Here is an 18,847-nt window from a genome sequence, read left to right as displayed (position 1 = left end):
TAACTTAATACAGTAATAACTCAACAGGTTATTACTAATGTTGTAATTATGTTCCTGAAAAATACAACTTTAAGTGAAACAGTGTTAAATCCAGTTTTCCCATGAGATTTAATGTAAATACGGGGGGTTAGGTTCCAATGAAATTTTTTTGGGGCAGTTATATACTGCACAGTACTGTACTGTGGTTGGGAGGTACCCCTGGCTTACCGCACAGAGGCACAGCCCACTACAGGCAAGGACGCTAGGAAGCACCTTGCGCAGCGGCAGCTTCCCCCCCCCCCCGAAGAACAGGCGCCGACTTTGCTGGGGGATGCTCCAGGCCCGCCTCTTCCCATCCCCGCTCCACTCCAGGCCCACCTCTTCCCACCCTCACTCCACCTCCTCTCCAGAGCACACCGCATCCCTGCTCTTCCCCCTCCCTCCGAGAAAGTCCTAAGCGCCGCCAAACAGCTGTTTGGTAGCGGGGGAAGCGCTGGGAAGGAGGGAGAGGAGGCGGAGAAGAGGAACTTGTGCAGTGCTCCCTTGTAAAGTCACTGCTCTTCCAAGCACTGGACAAAGCACGCAGCCAAACGACGTTATAAGGGAGCATTGCACAACTTTAAACAGGCATGTTCCCTAATGGAGCAGCGACGTAACTTTGAAACATTAAATGAGAGGACGTTAAGTGAGGAGTTACTGTACATATTCTTCGCAACACAAAGATAGATGTAGGTTTCATTTTTAGAAAGTACACGCTATACATTTTTAAACTGTGTTTTATTTTGAAAACTTTTCAGATTAGTTTTACAGCTATATCAGAAAATGAATGATTGTTTGGTTATTTCATTTACCAAAGGTAATTGAATCAGATATTTATGAAGTCATTGGGTGGTGAACTATCTCCAATTCAACAGGTTAATCATTAATATTTGGAGGATTTTCTTGCCATGCTGTATTAGGAGGAGAACATCACGAGAAAGACATTTAAATTGTTTTATTTAACTAAAACAGCGTTAAGTATTCTGGATTTTTTTTCTTCAGCAGCAAACATATGCTTGTTTTATTAAAATATTATATGTCCCTCGCTTCTCACATTTATCTCCAGACTTCTTCTCCTTGTCCAGATCTATTTCACCCCCAACAGTCTTCTATTCTATTAACTGAAGTTTTTGAAACTTTGCACTTTTAGAGAGAGGTAAGGCATTGTCTCTGTGTACACAAATTTGCAGAGGGACAGTAGAGTTGAGGGCTGTTATTTCTCACCTCTATATATTGTTTATTTATTTAAAAATATTTTTGCTGCTAACAAGCATGTTATCTCTGGAGAGACAAATCCAGAGTTTGAGAACTGCAAAACTAAGCATCTCTGATGATATCTTCTGGACTGATCACCGAGTCCCATTGGGTAGATAAAATAGAAAGATTAACCTAAATAATCTGTACAGAAGCCAATGGAACCCCATAAGATTAGGTCCCTAACCCATGAACTATTGGAACTCATTTACAAAACTTTTCTTAAATGTTACATGACTATATTGTCTCAACTGTAGAATTAGAATTTATAATCCCTATTCCATGATATCTTTGAGCTATAATGTATCATAATTAAAACTATCTTTAGATAAGTTTTTTCCGCAAAAAACATTTTATCAAAAAATCTGATTTAAATTAAAAAAATCTGATTTTTTAAATTTTTTTAAAAAATCATTGATTTTTATCCACGCTGTCTTTTTTCCAGAAAAGAAGACATGTCTAGTGCTCAGTATGAATGCTTAAAAAGATAAATGTAAAGCAGCTCTTTGTAATGGATTTGTTTATGGCAGGTTGATAGTAAAGGCCTTGTGAAGCAGTCTTCTTCAAAACATTCTCTGTCAGTTTTAAACCAACTGAACCAGCAGAGGCTTTCCAATCAGTTCTGTGATGTTACTCTGTTGATTGAAGGAGAAGAGTATAAAGCGCACAAATCTGTCTTGGCAGCCAACAGTGAGTACTTCCGGGAGCTTTTCATCGAAAAGGGAGCTGTCTCCAGTCATGAAGCAGTAGTGGATCTTTCAGGTAAATAGGCTCCAATTTCAAAAGATTTTAAGCAGAAAATGTTAAGTAAGGCTTAGTGAATGTGGTGTAGTAGCTTCTGAATATATAAGGAGACTGAGCATTTGAGCTCACTTCTTGATTTAGAAATGTTTTGGGGTTTTTGGACTTTATGCTAGACAAAAGCATTGTGATCATATAGTCTGACTTTATGCATAACACAGGCCATAGAATATCAGCCAGTAATTCTTGTGTAGCCTTTGAATAACTATTTTTAATCTGCTTAGCTGTGTTCATACTTCGTATTGGTTTATTGACTTTAAAAGCAGGCAAATGCCTGAAAATATAAAGGAATGTTCATTATCTTCTGGAAGAGTTCTTTTGCCCGAGCAAACACCTTTGGTCAAGTGGCATGTTATACAACTATAGGAAGCAGAAAACTTGACCCTTCAAGTCTCTTGAAGCCAGGAGAATATTAATAAAGCTTCAAAAACAGTGTTTTCATGACAAAAGTTATTGTACATAGCACATGGGTGAATGCTTGGTATGTTGGTCTACTAGTACTGGCCTTTCTTCTTGTTTCCTCTCCAATTCCTATCCTTCTGTAGTTTAGATGGATGAACAAATTGACTTTTAGCATGATAGTCCAGAAGCTGCCCAAAGGTAAGTTTCAGTGGTTCTCATAATTGTGGGTGGAAAAATACACATTTTAAATTAAGTTATTCAGTATAAATCTCTTGAACCCCTCTCACTTTTTCCTCTCTCTTTTCTCTCCTCTTTCTCCCATCCTCTGCTAAATCCATTTTAATCTTACTCCTCCTACACTTTTTCCTTAATGCAAGAGGAGCAAAAAGATACCAATTAATTTAGGGCCAGGATTTCTGTTTCAGAAGCGTAGCAGTACCAAGCTTTATTTAGAAGCAGTTTAATAAAAAACTTAGTTGAGAAACTGCCTCAGTTGTATGTAATATTGTAATCGTAGTGTGTTTGAATCTGCAGACTTCCATGCTGGGAGAACATGTCTGCTCATGAGTGAGATACTAATTGAAGCCATATGGAGTTGCTGCATCAGCTAGCTGATAGACATTACTCTAAAGCAGAGACCCATCCAAATTGGGACGTGGGGGGGCATTATGGATTAGCTTGGAACAATTTGATGATCGCTATTTGTTTTCTATAATCTCACTTCTTGTATTACTCCATACAGGTTTTTGCAAGACAAGTTTCCTCCCTTTACTGGAATTTGCTTATACCTCAGTGTTAACTTTTGACTTCTGTAGCATGGCAGAAGTTGCCATGCTAGCCCGGCATCTCTTCATGTCGGAGGTCTTGGAAATCTGTGAAAATGTGCACAAACAGATGGAAGACAAACAAATCACAGTGTACCAAAAGGGAGATATTCACACTGTAGAGTCTACACAGAGTTTACCGGAGCAGAATGCAGTTGAAACGCAGCCTGTGGATAGTGTTGAACAGCCTTTATCTACGGAAGTGGTAAACAGTGAAGTAGTAGCAACTATGAATGGAGCATCTCCCAGTACTGGACAAGAGGAGGCAATAGCACTGCAGTCTGACCCTCAGACTTCAGAGCCTACAGGGGATATAACTGATAGTCTTTCAGAGCCTACAGTACAGCCTGTTTATAGTGAAACAACTGGAAATGAAATAAAAATAGAAATGGTACAGAGCATTGCAAATAACATTGTTTCTGTCATGCAGTCTGAGCCTCCAGTGGCAGAGGACATGGAAACATGCTCTCCAACAGAAGTTGAGACTGATCAAAATGAGAGCAGCACAGCAAATGCAGAAATCACTTCCGAAGAGTCTTTAGAAGCACTTACGCAAAAACGTGGCAGGCCATGTAATGCAGAGGGCACTCCAGTATCACAACCTGAGAGAATCATTTGCAGCCAAGATGATACTTATAAAAGCAAACTTCGTCAGCGTTCTGTTAGTGAGGGTGGATATATCAGATTGCACAGGGGAATTGAGAAAAAGCTACAGAATAGGAAGACAAACCCCAAATCAGCAATACAGCAGGTATGAGAAATATCTTTGCTTAGTACCATAATCTAGTTTTCAGTGGAAGAAAATCTCCTTTGTTTTCAAAATAATGTAAAAAGACCACTTTCATTTCACTTCTAAGCAACACCTTGGACAGATAAATATTAATGTTAATACAACATTAGTACAGATAAAAATAATTGCTAATACATGTGACAGATATTTGTGTGAAAACAATCAATATCCAAATTTCTTGCAGTCTGGTGCTCTTAGTCAGCGTTTCTCAAATGCGGCCACCATTACTTTTTTTTTTTTTTTTTGCGGCTACAGCCTCCTGGGCAGTGATTGAGGGGGAGGAGGGCAAAGCATTCACCCCTTCCCTGGGGCCACCAGCAGGGGTTGGGCCCTGCCCCCCTCTGGAGCCATGAACACCAGAGGAGCAGGCAGCCAGTGTGAGTTTCCCCCCTTTCCCAGAGGCAATAGGGCTTGGGCTTTTGGCTTTAGCCCTGGGGCATTGGGTGGCAGGATCTGGCCATGGGGTTTCGGGTTCCAGTCACAGGGCTTTGGGCTCCATCTCCAAGCCGTGGCCTTCAGGCTCCGGCCCTGGACTCACCCTCCACCCCCTATCGCCCATGGACCCCTGCTGCCTCCTTACACACCTCTCTAGTCAGAGCTTAATTTGTCCCCTGGCTTGCCAGGGCTGAGTAAGTCTGCTGTGAAAAGCGATATTAACAAACCTACAAATACCAGTTTTCACAGGAGCAGACTTACTAGCTAGCAAGTCTAAAAACAAAAGAAACAACAACAAAAAAGAGAAAAACGTTCAAAGTACCTTCTTTTGTTTCTATTCTGTTTAGGTCCAGTAAAGAATAGAGACAGTTGTACATTATTTTTTTTATTGAGTCTGTAAAAACCCCTACATAAATAAATTACAATGATTTGGACATGGATATATGTATATTTATTTGTTTTTCCTAAAGTTAATTAAGTGTTTTAGGAAAAATTGTCAGAGCGGCCACCAGCAAGAGTTGGTGGCTGCACTCTAAGGCCACCAAAAATTTTCTTGTGTGAATCCTCGTCTTAGATTTACTGTTGCTCCAGCAAATAGGTATTTTATATGCTCAAAGTATTCAGCTCAGTTTGAGTAATTTTTGGTGCCTTTTTATGCCATAATTGAATGTGTGAGTGCTTCCCTAAAAGTTTCAAAACTGAGATTATTTTTAGATGGAGTGTGTATGTGTGGGTGGGGAAACCCAGCTATTTAAATGTATCTGACCATTTTACCAACAAGTCTCCAAATTTTGGAGGCTTGAAAATAAAGTATATTTTATGGGGGAAAAAGTCTGAGACTGTTAGTCACCTCACTGTATATAGTTCCTTAAATGTGGTCCTAAATCAGAGCATTGCCAACCTCACTACTAAGCTTGCAGATTGAGACAGTTCTACTTATAGAATACATAAGAAATTGAGTGAAGAACATCTAAGGTTGCAAAGTTGAGCACTCATATTAGGAAATGACAAAGTTAAGGTTGTTTGGGCAACCTTAATTCAGCCCCTTTGTGTGTGTGTATTTTGATACAGTCTTTAATTACGTAGTCACATGCATTTTTTTTCCCCCAAAGGACCCACTGCCTCTTTTTAAGGGCACAGGATGGACGGCTTTCACTGAATTCAATATTTCTTTTAATAAAATTTGCATCCCAAGATCTTATTTACCACACACCATCTAAATGCTGCATTGGAGACAGAATTAATAATTTCCCTTGGGGCTGCTTTATAGAAGCTCTCACTCTAGTATCTAAGTGTTTTACAAACACTAATGAATTTATCTTCACATCTCTGTGAAGTGGTGGTATTATTCCCATATAACAGTTGAAACAGACTTTTCAGTTTTCAAGCATAGTTCCCACTTCTCTCAGTTGCAATTGTGAGTGCTAAGCTCTTTTGCAAATCTGGCCCCATTTGTGTCAAGTTAAGCACCCAGAAAATGAGACAGTGAAAACGTGACACATTTGGTTTAAGTGACTTACCTAGCATCACATAGAAACTGTGGTAGAAGCAGGGATAGATTCCAGTTCTCCTGGGCAACATTCAGTTGCCTTAATCATAAGACCATCCTCTCTCTTCCTGCAGTCCCATGCCACGTTCAGTATTCAACCCTTCCAACTTCTGCAACAAATGGGGAGTCATACAGACAACAGTTTTGTTCACTACACAGCTCTGATTCTCTTTCTGAGCAGTCTGTCCTGTGACTGAATGAGATGGGTCTTGTGAAAAAAACAGTATGTGATCATGTAATTAATTAAATACTATCAAAAATGCATATGCACAAGGGGGCCAAATTAAGATTGTATGTGCAAGCTTAATTCTGGTATTTTCTAACTTCAGTGTTTTAATTTGCAGCTTTTTAAGCATAGTTTTAATATAGACTTTTTTGTACGTGAGTGCCTAAGTGTTTAAGAAGAGCAAACTGAAAAAAAAATTCTATCAGACGGAACCATAATCCACCCCCACATGAGTCAGCAGTAGGACTGAAACCTTAAGATCCACAGCCCAGTCCTCTGCCACTTGAGCTAGTAGAATAACTGTGGTGGTAGCAATTAGAGGTTGTTAAGCAACTAAAGTGTACTTAAAATGAACAACGTGCTGGGTGATCATCCAAGATTGCTATAACGTGAAATATATGGCAGAATGGGGGTAAAATAGAATAGGAGACACAATTCAGGAGTTCAGGACCCAAATTTAATTAACACATTATATTTTTAACGAGCGTCATCAGCATGGAAGTGTCCTCTGGAATGGTGGCCAAAGCATGAAGGGATACATGAATGTTTAGCATACCCAGCACATAAATACCTTGCAATGCCGGCTACAAGAGTGCAATGCGAACACCTGTTCTCACTTTCAGGTGACGTAAATAAGAAATGGGCAGCATTATCTCCTGTAAATATAAATAAACTTGTTTGTCTGAGTGATTGGCTGAACAAGAAGTAGGACTGAGTGGACTTGTAGGCTCTAAAGTTTTACATTGTTTTTGAGTTATGTAACAAAAAAAAATCTACATTTGTAAGTTCCACTTTCATGATAAAAAGATCTCATACAGGTACTGTAGTGCAGTGAATTGAAAAATACTATTTCATTTTTACAGTGCAAATATTTGTAATAAAAATAATATAAAGTGAGCACTGTACACTTTTTATTCTGTGTTGTAATTGAAATCAATTTATTTGAAAATGTAGAAAAACTCCAAAATATTTAATACATTTTAATTGCTATTCTATTGTCTAACAATGGGATCAAACTGCGATTAATTGCAATTAATTTTTTTGTTAATCACGTGAGTTAACGGTGATTAATTGACAGTACTAGTTTTTCCACCCACCTTGCTCCAATTTGCTATATCCTCACTACTCAAAATACATTTGTCAAGGACTACAGGCTGTCTTTGTACACCTGACCTACTGACCTGTGAACCATCACATAGCGGGCATAGACTCAACTTCTTCCATTCTATATGTCTCTTGCTGTCCGAAGATTATCAGCATATTGCCTTGCCATATTTTTAATTCTTTCTGACCCTCTGACAGTCCATCCATCCACTATTGTCCAGCAGTTTATGCATTTGATTTTTTTTAAAGTGCCTGTTCTGTTATACTAGGCATTCTTAATAAGTATTAAACATGTATTTCATATAACTGTTTGTGACTCAAGCAATCTGTCCTCACCCAAAAACTAACCAGCTGAAAAACTCGTAGAGGTTCTACCTTTGCCACACTGCTGTTCTCTTTCTCAAAAGCCAGAGGCAATACATAGACTTGAATCATACTTTCTCTTAAGACACAGCCTGTGCAGGGGTTTCATTCCTGAGACTTGTCTACAGAATGTAATAGCCCCTGATTAGCAATTGGTAGCTAGTATTTAGTGTAGCTGCACTGGGCTGACTCCTAAAGTAGAGACTTGGACATGAAGGGGTTTGCACCATTGAGATAACTGTGCTAATCTGCTTCAGGCTGAAATTGAACTGGGAGGATAGATGCTCTCAGCCATGGAATGTGCCCCATATTTAGCTAGGGATGTGGATTTGCACAAACAGCAAAGAGTTCAGGAAAAGAAACCGGAGCACAGTTTGTCCTGAGACAGTCTCTCAGCTAGTTTACTTGTTATACTTACCTAGACTTGATACTTTATGACTACTGGGAGGGTGAGAGTAAGAATAATTTCAGGGGCTGTCCTGTGTATCTTACTATCTCTCAAACTGAGAGCTTTTCTTTACGTGAATAGTAAAAATAAACTAGCCCATCTGTACACGTCTACCCCGTTATAACGCCACCCAATATAACATGAATTTGGATATAACGCAGTAAAGCAGCACTCGGGGGTGGGGGTTGCACGCTCCGGCGGATCAAATCAAGTTCGATATAACGCGGTAAGTTTTTTTGTTTCCCGAGGACAGAGTTATATCGAGGTAGAGGTGTATTTTTAGAAAAGGAAACAAAAAACTCTGAGAAGGGAACTTGAGTGAAGAACATAATTTAGATGACTCAATCTGAAACACAGGAGAAGGTGGTCACTTGAAGAAGTGGAGGAAACTGTGTTCACTGTCACTTAGTTTTCCTAAAATAAAAGATCTGTGATTTGTAATAATCACTACTTCAAAGCAGGCATATGCACTAAAAACTCAGATATTGATCCTTCAATCTAGATGTTAAGGTGGCATCCAGTTTATGGTAAAACATTGTTCTTAACATATGATCTGCAGTATCGTAGGTTCAGTTTTATTTTAAACGGTTACTAGAAACTTAGTGCAATTTGTTAACACTAAAGTAATTACTGACAGTGTAATAATATCTAGCTCTTATATAGTAATATTAAAAGTAATATAGTAATGAAGGTTGATGCTTAAAAGCAAGTATAAGACAGAACATAGCACTTTTTATTAGAAACGATCATTGTTTTCCAATTAGGTTGCCATGAAGTTAGTGCAAAGAGGGAAGAAGATGAAGCAGCCCAAAAGAGATACCACAGAGAACAATGAGGTGGAAGCTCAGATCAAATGCACTGAATGTGGGATGGTTTTTCAGAGGCGTTATTCGCTTATAATGCATACACTGAAACATGAAAGAACTAAAGATTACAAATGCCCGGTAAGTCTGTCTGTCTTAAATTTTTCAAAAATTCCTCTGAGTTGGTAATTGCTCTTAAGATTGCTGTTAGCACATACATTTATTTTTATCTTATGGATTTAGAAAAATCTGGAAGTGAATGTTATTGGGAACTGATCCAGTGCAAATCTCTTTCTGCCAGTAGTTGCCTCTGCCACTATTTTAATATTTACAACTAATAAATTAAGAACCTTACCTGAAAGTTGAGATGTAATGAATATTTATAGTTTTAATAGCTGGATTTATAGAGTAGCTAATCATATTACTGTGATTTCATGTTTATTTACAAATGTGAAGCTTTTATGCAAAGGTTTCTTTAACAAGATAATTCAACAGTTTTGAAATGGTTTAAGAAAATAATGCACATTATAGCTCCATGTATTTTCTTTCCTAGCTATGTAAAAAAGAGTTCCAGTATGGTGCCTCTCTACGTGCTCACCTTGTTCGACATACCCGAAAAAATGAAGTGAGCACTGCGACTGCTAGTATAGAAGAGACAGGAGCGTCAGCAGTGAAAGGCAGAACTAAGCGGGAGTTTATATGTGATATATGTGGAAGAACTCTACCCAAGCTCTATGCTCTCAGAATACATATGCTCAAACATACAGGTGTAAAGCCACATGCATGCAAGGTAAAGAAAATACATCCTTTCCTGATGTCTTAGACATTTGTAATGACTTCTTGATTCACTAGTAACTACCCTGCACCTTACAACCTAGGTTAATCTTAATCACTTCACAGTGCTTTTGTGAAAACTAATGTAAGAACTTTGATTTAAATATAATTTTGGGATTGAAGGAGAATTAGAGGGAATGTAATTTCCCAAATTGGAATTTGGCGGAAACACTAGAGTTAATGCCCCTTCTCCCAAGATGTCTTGGGATTTTTCATTACAAATGGTCAGGATGTCTGTTTTTATGATGTATCCAAAAATGATATCTCCAGCAGCACAATGCCCCAGGCTCAGAAGTTGGTTCTGTGTTGATTCAAATGGAGGAGTGCCCATCCAGTGATTTACTAGCACTAGTCTTTGGTTTTTCCTTTGTTCTCCCTTTGATATGCTAACCCAGCCTGACTGCTTAGATGGAACAGCATGCCATGTTACAAACATGTCATATGGTGTGATGGTGGTTTGAATGACAACTACACCTCTATCCCGATATAACATGAATTCGGATATAACGCGGTAAAGCATCGCCCGGGGGGAAGGGGGCTGCGCACTCCGGTGGATCAAAACACGTTTGATATAACGTGGTTTCACCTATAACGCAGTAAGATTTTTTGGCTCCCGAGGACAGCGTTATATCAAGGTAGAGGTGTACCTCAATGTTCCATACTTATCTGGGAAAGTGGCCTTTGTCTAAATATGCCTATGGCGACCTCTGCAACAAGAAATAAGGCCAAATAACCAGAATGTTAAGGACAGAATTTTTTTTTGCAGTTTGTACAGTGCTTTCCTGCCAACATGAAGCCACAGGCATGATCAGCTAGGTTTCCCAAGTAGCGTACTTTTTTTTTTACATTACATTTGAAAAGAAGGTAACGTTTATGCTTTGAAAAATCTATGATGAGATGCAATACTGTCTTTGTCTCAATGACTTGTAAATTTTAAGATTTATATGATCTTGTATACTTTATCCAATTGAGTTTTTTCTTCATAGGTCTGTGGAAAGGCATTTACCTACAAGCATGGATTAAAAATGCACTTGGCTCTCCATGAGACACAGAAGCAGTTCAAATGTGACTTGTGTGAAAAGTCTTTTGTCACAAAACGGAGTCTTCAGGAACATATGAGCATTCACACAGGTAAACAGTGGGCAAGAGTGGGAGTAATGAGAACCATGGTATGTTGATAAATACTTTGGGGAATATAAAAGTTAATTCCATTAATTCTGTTGACCCCTGTAGATAGGTTCATAAGAATGGCCATAATGGGTCAGACCAAGGGTCCATCCAGCCCAGCATCCTGGCTGCCGACAGTGGCCAATGCCAGGTGCCCCAGAAGGAGTGAACCTAACAGGTAATGATCAAGTGATCTCTCTCCTGCCATCCATCTCCACCCTCTGACAAACAGAGGCTAGGGACACCATTCCTTACCCATCCTGGCTAATAGCCATTAATGGACTTAATCTCCATGAATTTATCCAGTTCTCTTTTAAACCCTGTTATAGTCCTAGCCTTCACAACCTCCTCAGGCACGGAGTTCCACGGGTTGAGTGTGCGCTGTGTGAAGAACAACTTCCTTTTATTTATTTTAAACTGCTGCCCATTAATTTCATTTGATGGCCCCATGTCTTGTAGGAACAAGTAAATAACTTTTCCTTATTCACTTTCTCCACACCACGCATGATTTTATATACCGCTAGCATATCCTCCCTTAGTCTCCTCTTTTCCAAGCTGAAAAGTCCTTGCCTCTTTAATCTCTCCTCATATGGGACCCGTTCCAAACCCCTAATCATTTTAGTTGCCTTTCTCTGAACTTTTTCTAATGCCAGTATATCTTTTTTGAGATGCGACAACATCTGTACTCAGTATTCAAGATGTGGGCGTACCATGGATTTATATAACGGCAATAAGATATTCTCCTTCTTATTCTCTGCCCCTTTTTTAATGATTCCTAACATCTCGTTTGCTTTTTTGACTTCCGCTGCACATTGCGTGGATGTCTTCAGAGAACTATACACGACGACTCCAAGATCTCTTTCCTGATTAGTTGTAGCTAAATTAGCTCCCATCATATTGTATGCATAGTTGGGGTTATTTTTTCCAATGTGCATTACTTTACATTTATCCACATTAAATTTCATTTGCTATTTTGTTGCCCAGTCACTTAGTTTTGTGAGATCTTTTTGAAGTTCTTCACATTCTGCTTTGGTCTTAACTATCTTGAGCAGTTTAGTATTGTCTGCAAGCTTTGCTACTTCACTGTTTACCCCTTTCTCCAGATCATTTATGAATAAATTGAATAGGATTGATCCTAGGACTGACCCTTGGGGAACACCACTAGTTACTCCTCTCCATTCTGAAAATTTACCATTAATTCCTACTCTTTGTTCCCTGTCTTTTAACCAGTTCTCAGTCCATGAAAGGATCTTCCCTGCTATCCCATGACAGCTTAATTTACGTAAGAGCCTTTGGTGAGGGACCTTGTCAAAGGCTTTCCTGAAATCTAAGTACGCTGTGTCCACTGGATCCCCCTTGTCCACATGTTTGTCAACCCCTTCAAAGAACTCTAATAGATTAGTAAGACATGATTTCCTTTTACAGAAACCATATTGACTTTTGCCCAACAATTTATGTTCTTCTATGTGTCTGACAATTTTATTCTTTACTATTGTTTCAACTAATTTGCCCGGTACCGACATTAGACTTACCGGTCTGTAATTGCTGGGATCACCTCTAGAGCCCTTTTTAAATATTGGCGTTACATTAGCTATCTTCCAGTCATTGGGTACAGAAGCTGATTTAAAGGACAGGTTACAAACCATAGTTAATAGTTCCGCAGTTTCACATTTGAGTTCTTTCAGAACTCTTGGGTGAATGCCATCCGGTCCCGGTGACTTGTTAATGTTAAGTTTATCAATTAATTCCAAAACCACCTCTAGTGACACTTCAATCTGTGACAATTCCTCAGATTTGTCACCTACAAAGGACGGCTCAGGTTTGGGAATCTCCTTAACATCCTCAGCCATGAAGACTGAAGCAAAGAATTCATTTAGTTTCTCCACAATAACTTTATTGTTTTTAAGCGCTCCTTTTGTGTATCAATCGTCCAGGGGCCTCACTGGTCGTTTAGCAGGCTTCCTGCTTCTGAGTTTTCAGTTTTTGGCTAGCTGTTCTTCAAACTCCTTTTTGGCTTTTCTTCTTATATTTTTACACTTAATTTGGCAGTGTTTATGCTCCTTTCTATTGACCTCACTAGGATTTGACTTCCACTTTTTAAAAGATGCCTTTTTATCTCTCACTGCTTCTTTTACATGATTGTTAAGCCACGGTGGGTCTTTTTAGTTCCTTTACTGTGTTTTTTAATTTGGGGTATACATTTAAGTTGGGCCTCTATTGTGGTGTTTTTGAAAAGTGTCCATGCAGCTTGCAGGGATTTCACTCCAAGGAATTTGTAAAAATGTTTTTATTTTCATTGGACACCTATTCAAGAAAGACGTTTACATTCATTTTGAATTTCTGTTTGGACTCTAAGACAGAATAATAAATATACAGATTTATTATTTTATTTTTGATGCCCTCTTTACAGACATAGAATAAAACAGGTCCTTGCCTTGAACTACCCATCTAAATATAGGGAGACATGGTCAGTCCACTTTTTGTATTTATACCCGTAGCTTTTGCATATCAGAAATGGGGAAGTTTCTGGAAAGCCTGGGAAAGAGGATGGAATAGGCTTTACACTTACTATTTATCCTTTTGAGGGAGAAAACTAAGTTGAATTTCCTGCCTCTTGGATTTCAAGCATCCTCTTAGATTTAATATTTTCCTAGATTTGTTGTAACTGTAAAAATGCTAAGATAACTAGCATTTACTATTTGTGGCTGCACTAATTAGGTTGGTATTTGTGTAGAAAGATGTTCTGTTTTTCTTAAATGCATTCATTTGTTGTGATTCAGTGGCTCAATTGAAATGTAAATTACTTTCTAGCACTTCACTCTAATCATTGTGATTTACACTAGTTTTCCCCATGTTCCGACAGTGCTTCAGTCTGCATGTGACTTTATACTTATGATCTGGGAGTTGCGTGGCTTTTCAAAAAAGCCATCTTCAGTCCACTGGTGTTCTGAGGCTTTTGCCCCAATTTAAATGTTCTCTCCAGCCTCACTTCACAGGGAGCCAGCACGTTGCAATAGCCATCCCCTTAACTGAGGAATAGAGGACTTGTATAAGAACTTGTGAAATTAATGAGTTCTCAGATATAAGGAACTGATAAGAAAGCTTGAGGGTGAAAAGAGAATGTGAGATATGACAGTATAATAGTTTAGTGTGAAATTTTAGGTATTTTAAGGTAGCTTAATGTATTGAAGTCCTGTGTATTTTTATTTCCTGGAGTGTGATGTATCAAGAATTGGGTACAAAAGATTGTTTTCCTTTACAATGCAGTTTTAAGTTCCAGAAAATAGAAGGGTTTCTACATACCCTCTTACAAATATCCTTTTGGTAGTCTAGTATTCAAGAACAGCCTTTTAGGATCTGGGAATTTCCTGTTAAGGTAGCCTCCCATAGATCCAAGGTCTGATTTCTCTTCCCATGCCCCCCATTCATGTATGATGAACTATTACTAACGTTGATGCAGATGCCGTGCTCTGACTGTTTGCAATATATTTCGTCTGCAGTAAAAATTTTTGTTTGTTTGTTTTTGTTTTTTAAGATTGCTCAGGGTTAAGATAAGAACAAATTATAATTAAAGGCTATGAGGTTTTTGTCTGAACCTTTTAAAGTAACTTATGATACAGTAGTTTAAAGTTGCTACTCAGCTTCTTCTTCAAATATATACAGCAATATTATCCCAAGACCTATACCAGCATGTACAGAATATTCTTGAAAATCCCAGCTAGATTCCAAGTGTATATAATTAAACTTCCCTCTTCCAGTAGTAATAAAGCTCTGAGTACTTCAGTTTAATTCTGTAAAAATTGTATACTACCTTTAATGCACTGCAGGGAGTTGGGGCTCAGATGGGAGACCTGGCCTTGTAAAGTATTTTTGTTGTTGTTCTGTTTATAGGAGAATCCAAGTATCTTTGCTCCATTTGTGGGAAGTCTTTTCATAGAGCCTCAGGACTTAGTAAGCACATAAAGAAACACCAGCCAAAGCCTGAAATTCGTGGATATCAGTGTACTCAGTGAGTATAAATTGACCTTTAAGTCCCTAGGATTATTAAAGATAGTTTCATTTGTCTCTCATGCTATAGTTGGTCACATGGAATTATTTAGAATAAAATATGTTAAGCACTGGGGTGGAAAATGCACTTGTGAAGTTCATGTAAGGACAAATGCAAAGTATTCCTCTTAGGAAGGAATAATCAGTTTGCACACATGCAAAAGGGAAATGACTGTCTAGGAAGGAGTATTGCAGAAAGGTATCTGGAGTCATAATAGATCACAAGCTAAATATGAGTGAACAATGTAACACTGTTGCAAAAAAAGCAAACATCCTTCTGGGATGTAGTAACAGGAGTGTTGTAAGTAAGGCACGAGAAGTAATTCTTCCGCTTTACTCCGCACTGATAATGCCTCTACTGGAGTATTGTGTCCATGGCTGGGAGCTCGGGGCCCATGGCCAGGAGCCGGGGGCTGGGAGCATGCGGTTGGGGCCCAAGCTGGGGGCAGGGCTGGAGCAGAGCTGGGGGCAGAGCGGGGCTGGATGGTGCTCCCTCTCTGCTCTGTGCTGGGGCAGGCCTGGGCCCTGCTGCAATCCCCTAGTGGAGTGCCGCCCCCAGTTTGGGCACCGCTGACATAAAAGTTACAAGGGAGAGAGAGAAAAAATGTTCTCTTTAACCTCTGAGGATAGGACAAGAAGCAATGAGCTAAAATTGCACAAAGAGCAGTTTAGATTGGACGTTAGGAAAAACTTCCTAACTCTCATACTGGTTAAGCACTGGAATAAATTGTCTAGGGGTATTGTGGAATCTACATTACTGGAGATTTTTAAGAGCAGGTTAGACAAATGATTGCCAGGGGTGGTCTAGATAATACTTAGTCCTGCCACGAGGTTTTTTCCAGTCCTATGGTTCTATATATTGGAGATGAAAGGCTTGATTAATATTACCTTGATCATGCTTGTCCTTACCCCAGATTTGATTTAGATAAAGTTGTTTGGGTTTTTTGTTTTTCCCCTCCCTCCCCCATGAGTGTGTTACACTTTTCTCTAACAGTTTCAAAAGCAGTTTTAAAACTGTATTGGGTAGAGCTGGGAGAGTGGTAAGCTCTTCAGCAATGAAGGGTCTTCTGCCAGCTCCTGGTCTTATTTACTACGTAACTAATCTCAGGGTACGTCTACACTACGGGACTATTCCGAATTTGCATAAACCGGTTTTGTAAAACAGATTGTATAAAATCGAGTGCGCGCGGCCACACTAAACACATTAAATCGGTGGTGTGCGTCCACGGTCCGAGGCTAGCATCGACTTCTGGAGCGTTGCACTGTGGGTAGCTATTCCGTAGCTATCCCATAGTTCCCGCAGCCTCCCCCGCCCCTTGGAATTTCCGGGTTGAGATCCCAGTGCCTGATGGGGCAAAAATCATTGTCGCGGGTGGTTCTGGGTAAATGTCGTCAGTCACTCCTTCCTCTGGGAAAGCAACGGCAGACAAGCATTTCACGGCTTTTTCCCCTAGATTGCCCTGGCAGATGCCATAGCATGGCAATCATGGAGCCTGTTTTGCCTTTTGTGACTGTCACCGTATGTGTACTAGATGCTGCTGACAGAGGCGATTCAGCAGCGCTACACAGCAGCATGCTTTTGCTTTTGCATGACAGCAGAGATGGTTACCAGCCATACTGTACCATCTACCAATCCATAAATTGGTAAAAAGATGATCATGGTTACCAGTCCTTTTGCACTGCACCATCTGTTGCTGTCATAAGTGCCCCTGGCTGCTCTTAGCCAGGGGCGCAAAAGCCAAAATTGGGAATGACTCCCTGAGTCAATCCCTCCTTTATGGTATCTAAAAATAGAATCAGTCCTGTCTAGAATTTGGGCAAGTGTACTAGAGAACCACTGTATCATAGAACCAGAAAGCACAGCTGCTCTGTGTCAGATCCAGCAGAAATTATGAGCTGTATGCTATTCACAGGGGGTGCTCCTGCAACAACCCCACCTGTTGATTCCATTCTTCCCCCAGCCTTCCTGGGCTACCGTAGCATTGTCCCCCCACTTGTGTGATGAAGTAATAAAGAATGCAGGAATAAGACACAGTGACTTGTTAGTGAGAAATGAGTGGAAGGCAGCCTCCAGCTGCTATGATAGTCCAGACAGGACATTAAGAAGTGTGGAGGAGAGGAGCCCAGCATCGCGCTGCTAGTCCAGGGGCAATTGAATCTTTTCTTTACACATGAAGGGTGGGGGCTGATGGAGCTCAGCCCCCTGTTGCTATGATGAGGACGGTTACCAGCCATACTGCACCCTCTACCAGGAAAAATTAGGGCCAGGCAGCCTTGATAGACCTAACAGATGGTAGTCGGCATGGTTACCAGTCCTTTTGCACTGCCCCATGTGCCAATAGGCTGATGATGACGATGGATATCAGTCTTACTGCACCATCAGCCACCCATGGCGGGGGGTGGGGGGAGCAAGGATGTTGGTGTTGAGTGCTGCAGCATCACGTCTATCTGCAGCATTCAGTAAAGATAGGGTGACATGTAAAAGAGTCAAGAGAGGATTGTTTTCCCTTTCACTTCTGGGGGTGGGTGGGGGGGTGCGTAAATTGCCGAGCTATGCCCTGAACCACCGCGGACACTGTTTTTGACCCTAGAAGCATTTGGAGCTCAGCCAAGAATGCAAATGCTTTTCGGATACTGCAGGAACTGTGGGATAGCTTGAGTCCTCCAGTCCATGAGCGTCTATTTGATTCTTTGGCTTTCCGTTACGCTTGTCACGCAGCAGTGCACTGAGTCCCTGTCTGGAGATTTTTAAAAAATGATTTTGAATTTCGTCTTCTGTAACGGAGCGCTGATAGAACAGATTTGCTTGCCCTTACTGCGATCACATCCGCATGGTCCATGCTGGAGCTCTTTTTTTATTTTGATTTCGGACTGCATCACCACCTGTGCTGATCGGAGCTCCACGCTGGGCAAACAGGAAATATTCAAAAGTTCACGGGGCTTTTCCTGTCTACCTGGCCACTGCATCTGAGTTCAGATTGCTGTCCAGAGCGGTCAGTGGTGCACTATGGGATACCGCCCGGAGGCCAATACTGTCGATTTGCGGCCACACTAAACCTAATCCGATATGGTAATACCGATACTAGCGCTACTCCTCTCGTTAGGGAGGAGTACAGAAACCGGTTTAAAGAGCCCTTTATATCGATATAAAGGGCCTCTCAGTGTGGACGGGTGTGGCGTTAAATCGGTTTTACGCTCCTAAAACCGGTTTAAACGCCTAATGTAGACCAGGCTTCAGTTAAATTGGCACATGCCTTTACATAATGTACAATAATAGGCAATAGCCTCATACAGTACAGAGTACACTGTGCTTAGCATATAGTCAATTAACAATTATAATGATTAAATGGAAAAACATTTCATTAACTCAAATTTAAGGCTGCCTGGTGATAGCTTTTGCCCTTCCTGAACGTTGAGTTCGGCAAAACAGAAATTTCCAAGAGAGTTAAGGTAAACACCCATGTAACCTTAACTCTTCCTCCTTGAACTTGCAATAGCTACTGGAAATGATCTGTATGCATTCCAACTTCATTCTCTGTGTTACGTGTAGGTGTATTGAATGGTGGAGGAATAAGTTGGAATGGCTTGCAAGATCTGTGATTGTGATATGAGGAGATCTTGGGATTAGATTGAGGAGCATCCTAGAGCTGTGATTGTGATCTGAGTAGATATGGGTCTGAGTCCCCTCAACATGCCCTCACCATGTGTGTTGTCAAAGGAAGGAGGTGCATGTGTATCCTGAGGTTCCAATGTGCATAATTTCAATACAGAATTGTGTAGAC

At 40.2% G+C, this 18,847-nt stretch overlaps 1 protein-coding gene across 1 annotated transcript in view; it reads left to right on the top strand.

Annotated features, from left to right (window-relative positions):
* ZBTB11 (zinc finger and BTB domain containing 11) overlaps positions 1-18,847 on the top strand; it is a 37,625-nt gene that overhangs the window by 7,723 nt on the left and 11,055 nt on the right. Inside the window, exons 3-8 of the mRNA XM_045001800.1 lie at positions 1,803-2,034; positions 3,218-4,050; positions 8,979-9,158; positions 9,571-9,807; positions 10,838-10,982; positions 14,910-15,027. Coding sequence (XP_044857735.1) covers positions 1,803-2,034; positions 3,218-4,050; positions 8,979-9,158; positions 9,571-9,807; positions 10,838-10,982; positions 14,910-15,027 — 1,745 coding nt within the window. The remainder of the gene's footprint in view (positions 1-1,802; positions 2,035-3,217; positions 4,051-8,978; positions 9,159-9,570; positions 9,808-10,837; positions 10,983-14,909; positions 15,028-18,847) is intronic.

The sequence above is a fragment of the Mauremys mutica genome, chromosome 1 (assembly GCF_020497125.1).
Source record: "Mauremys mutica isolate MM-2020 ecotype Southern chromosome 1, ASM2049712v1, whole genome shotgun sequence".
Taxonomy (NCBI): domain Eukaryota; kingdom Metazoa; phylum Chordata; order Testudines; family Geoemydidae; genus Mauremys; species Mauremys mutica.
The sequence above is the reverse complement of the archived record's forward strand: the minus strand, read 5'-3'. Positions and strand labels throughout refer to the sequence as shown.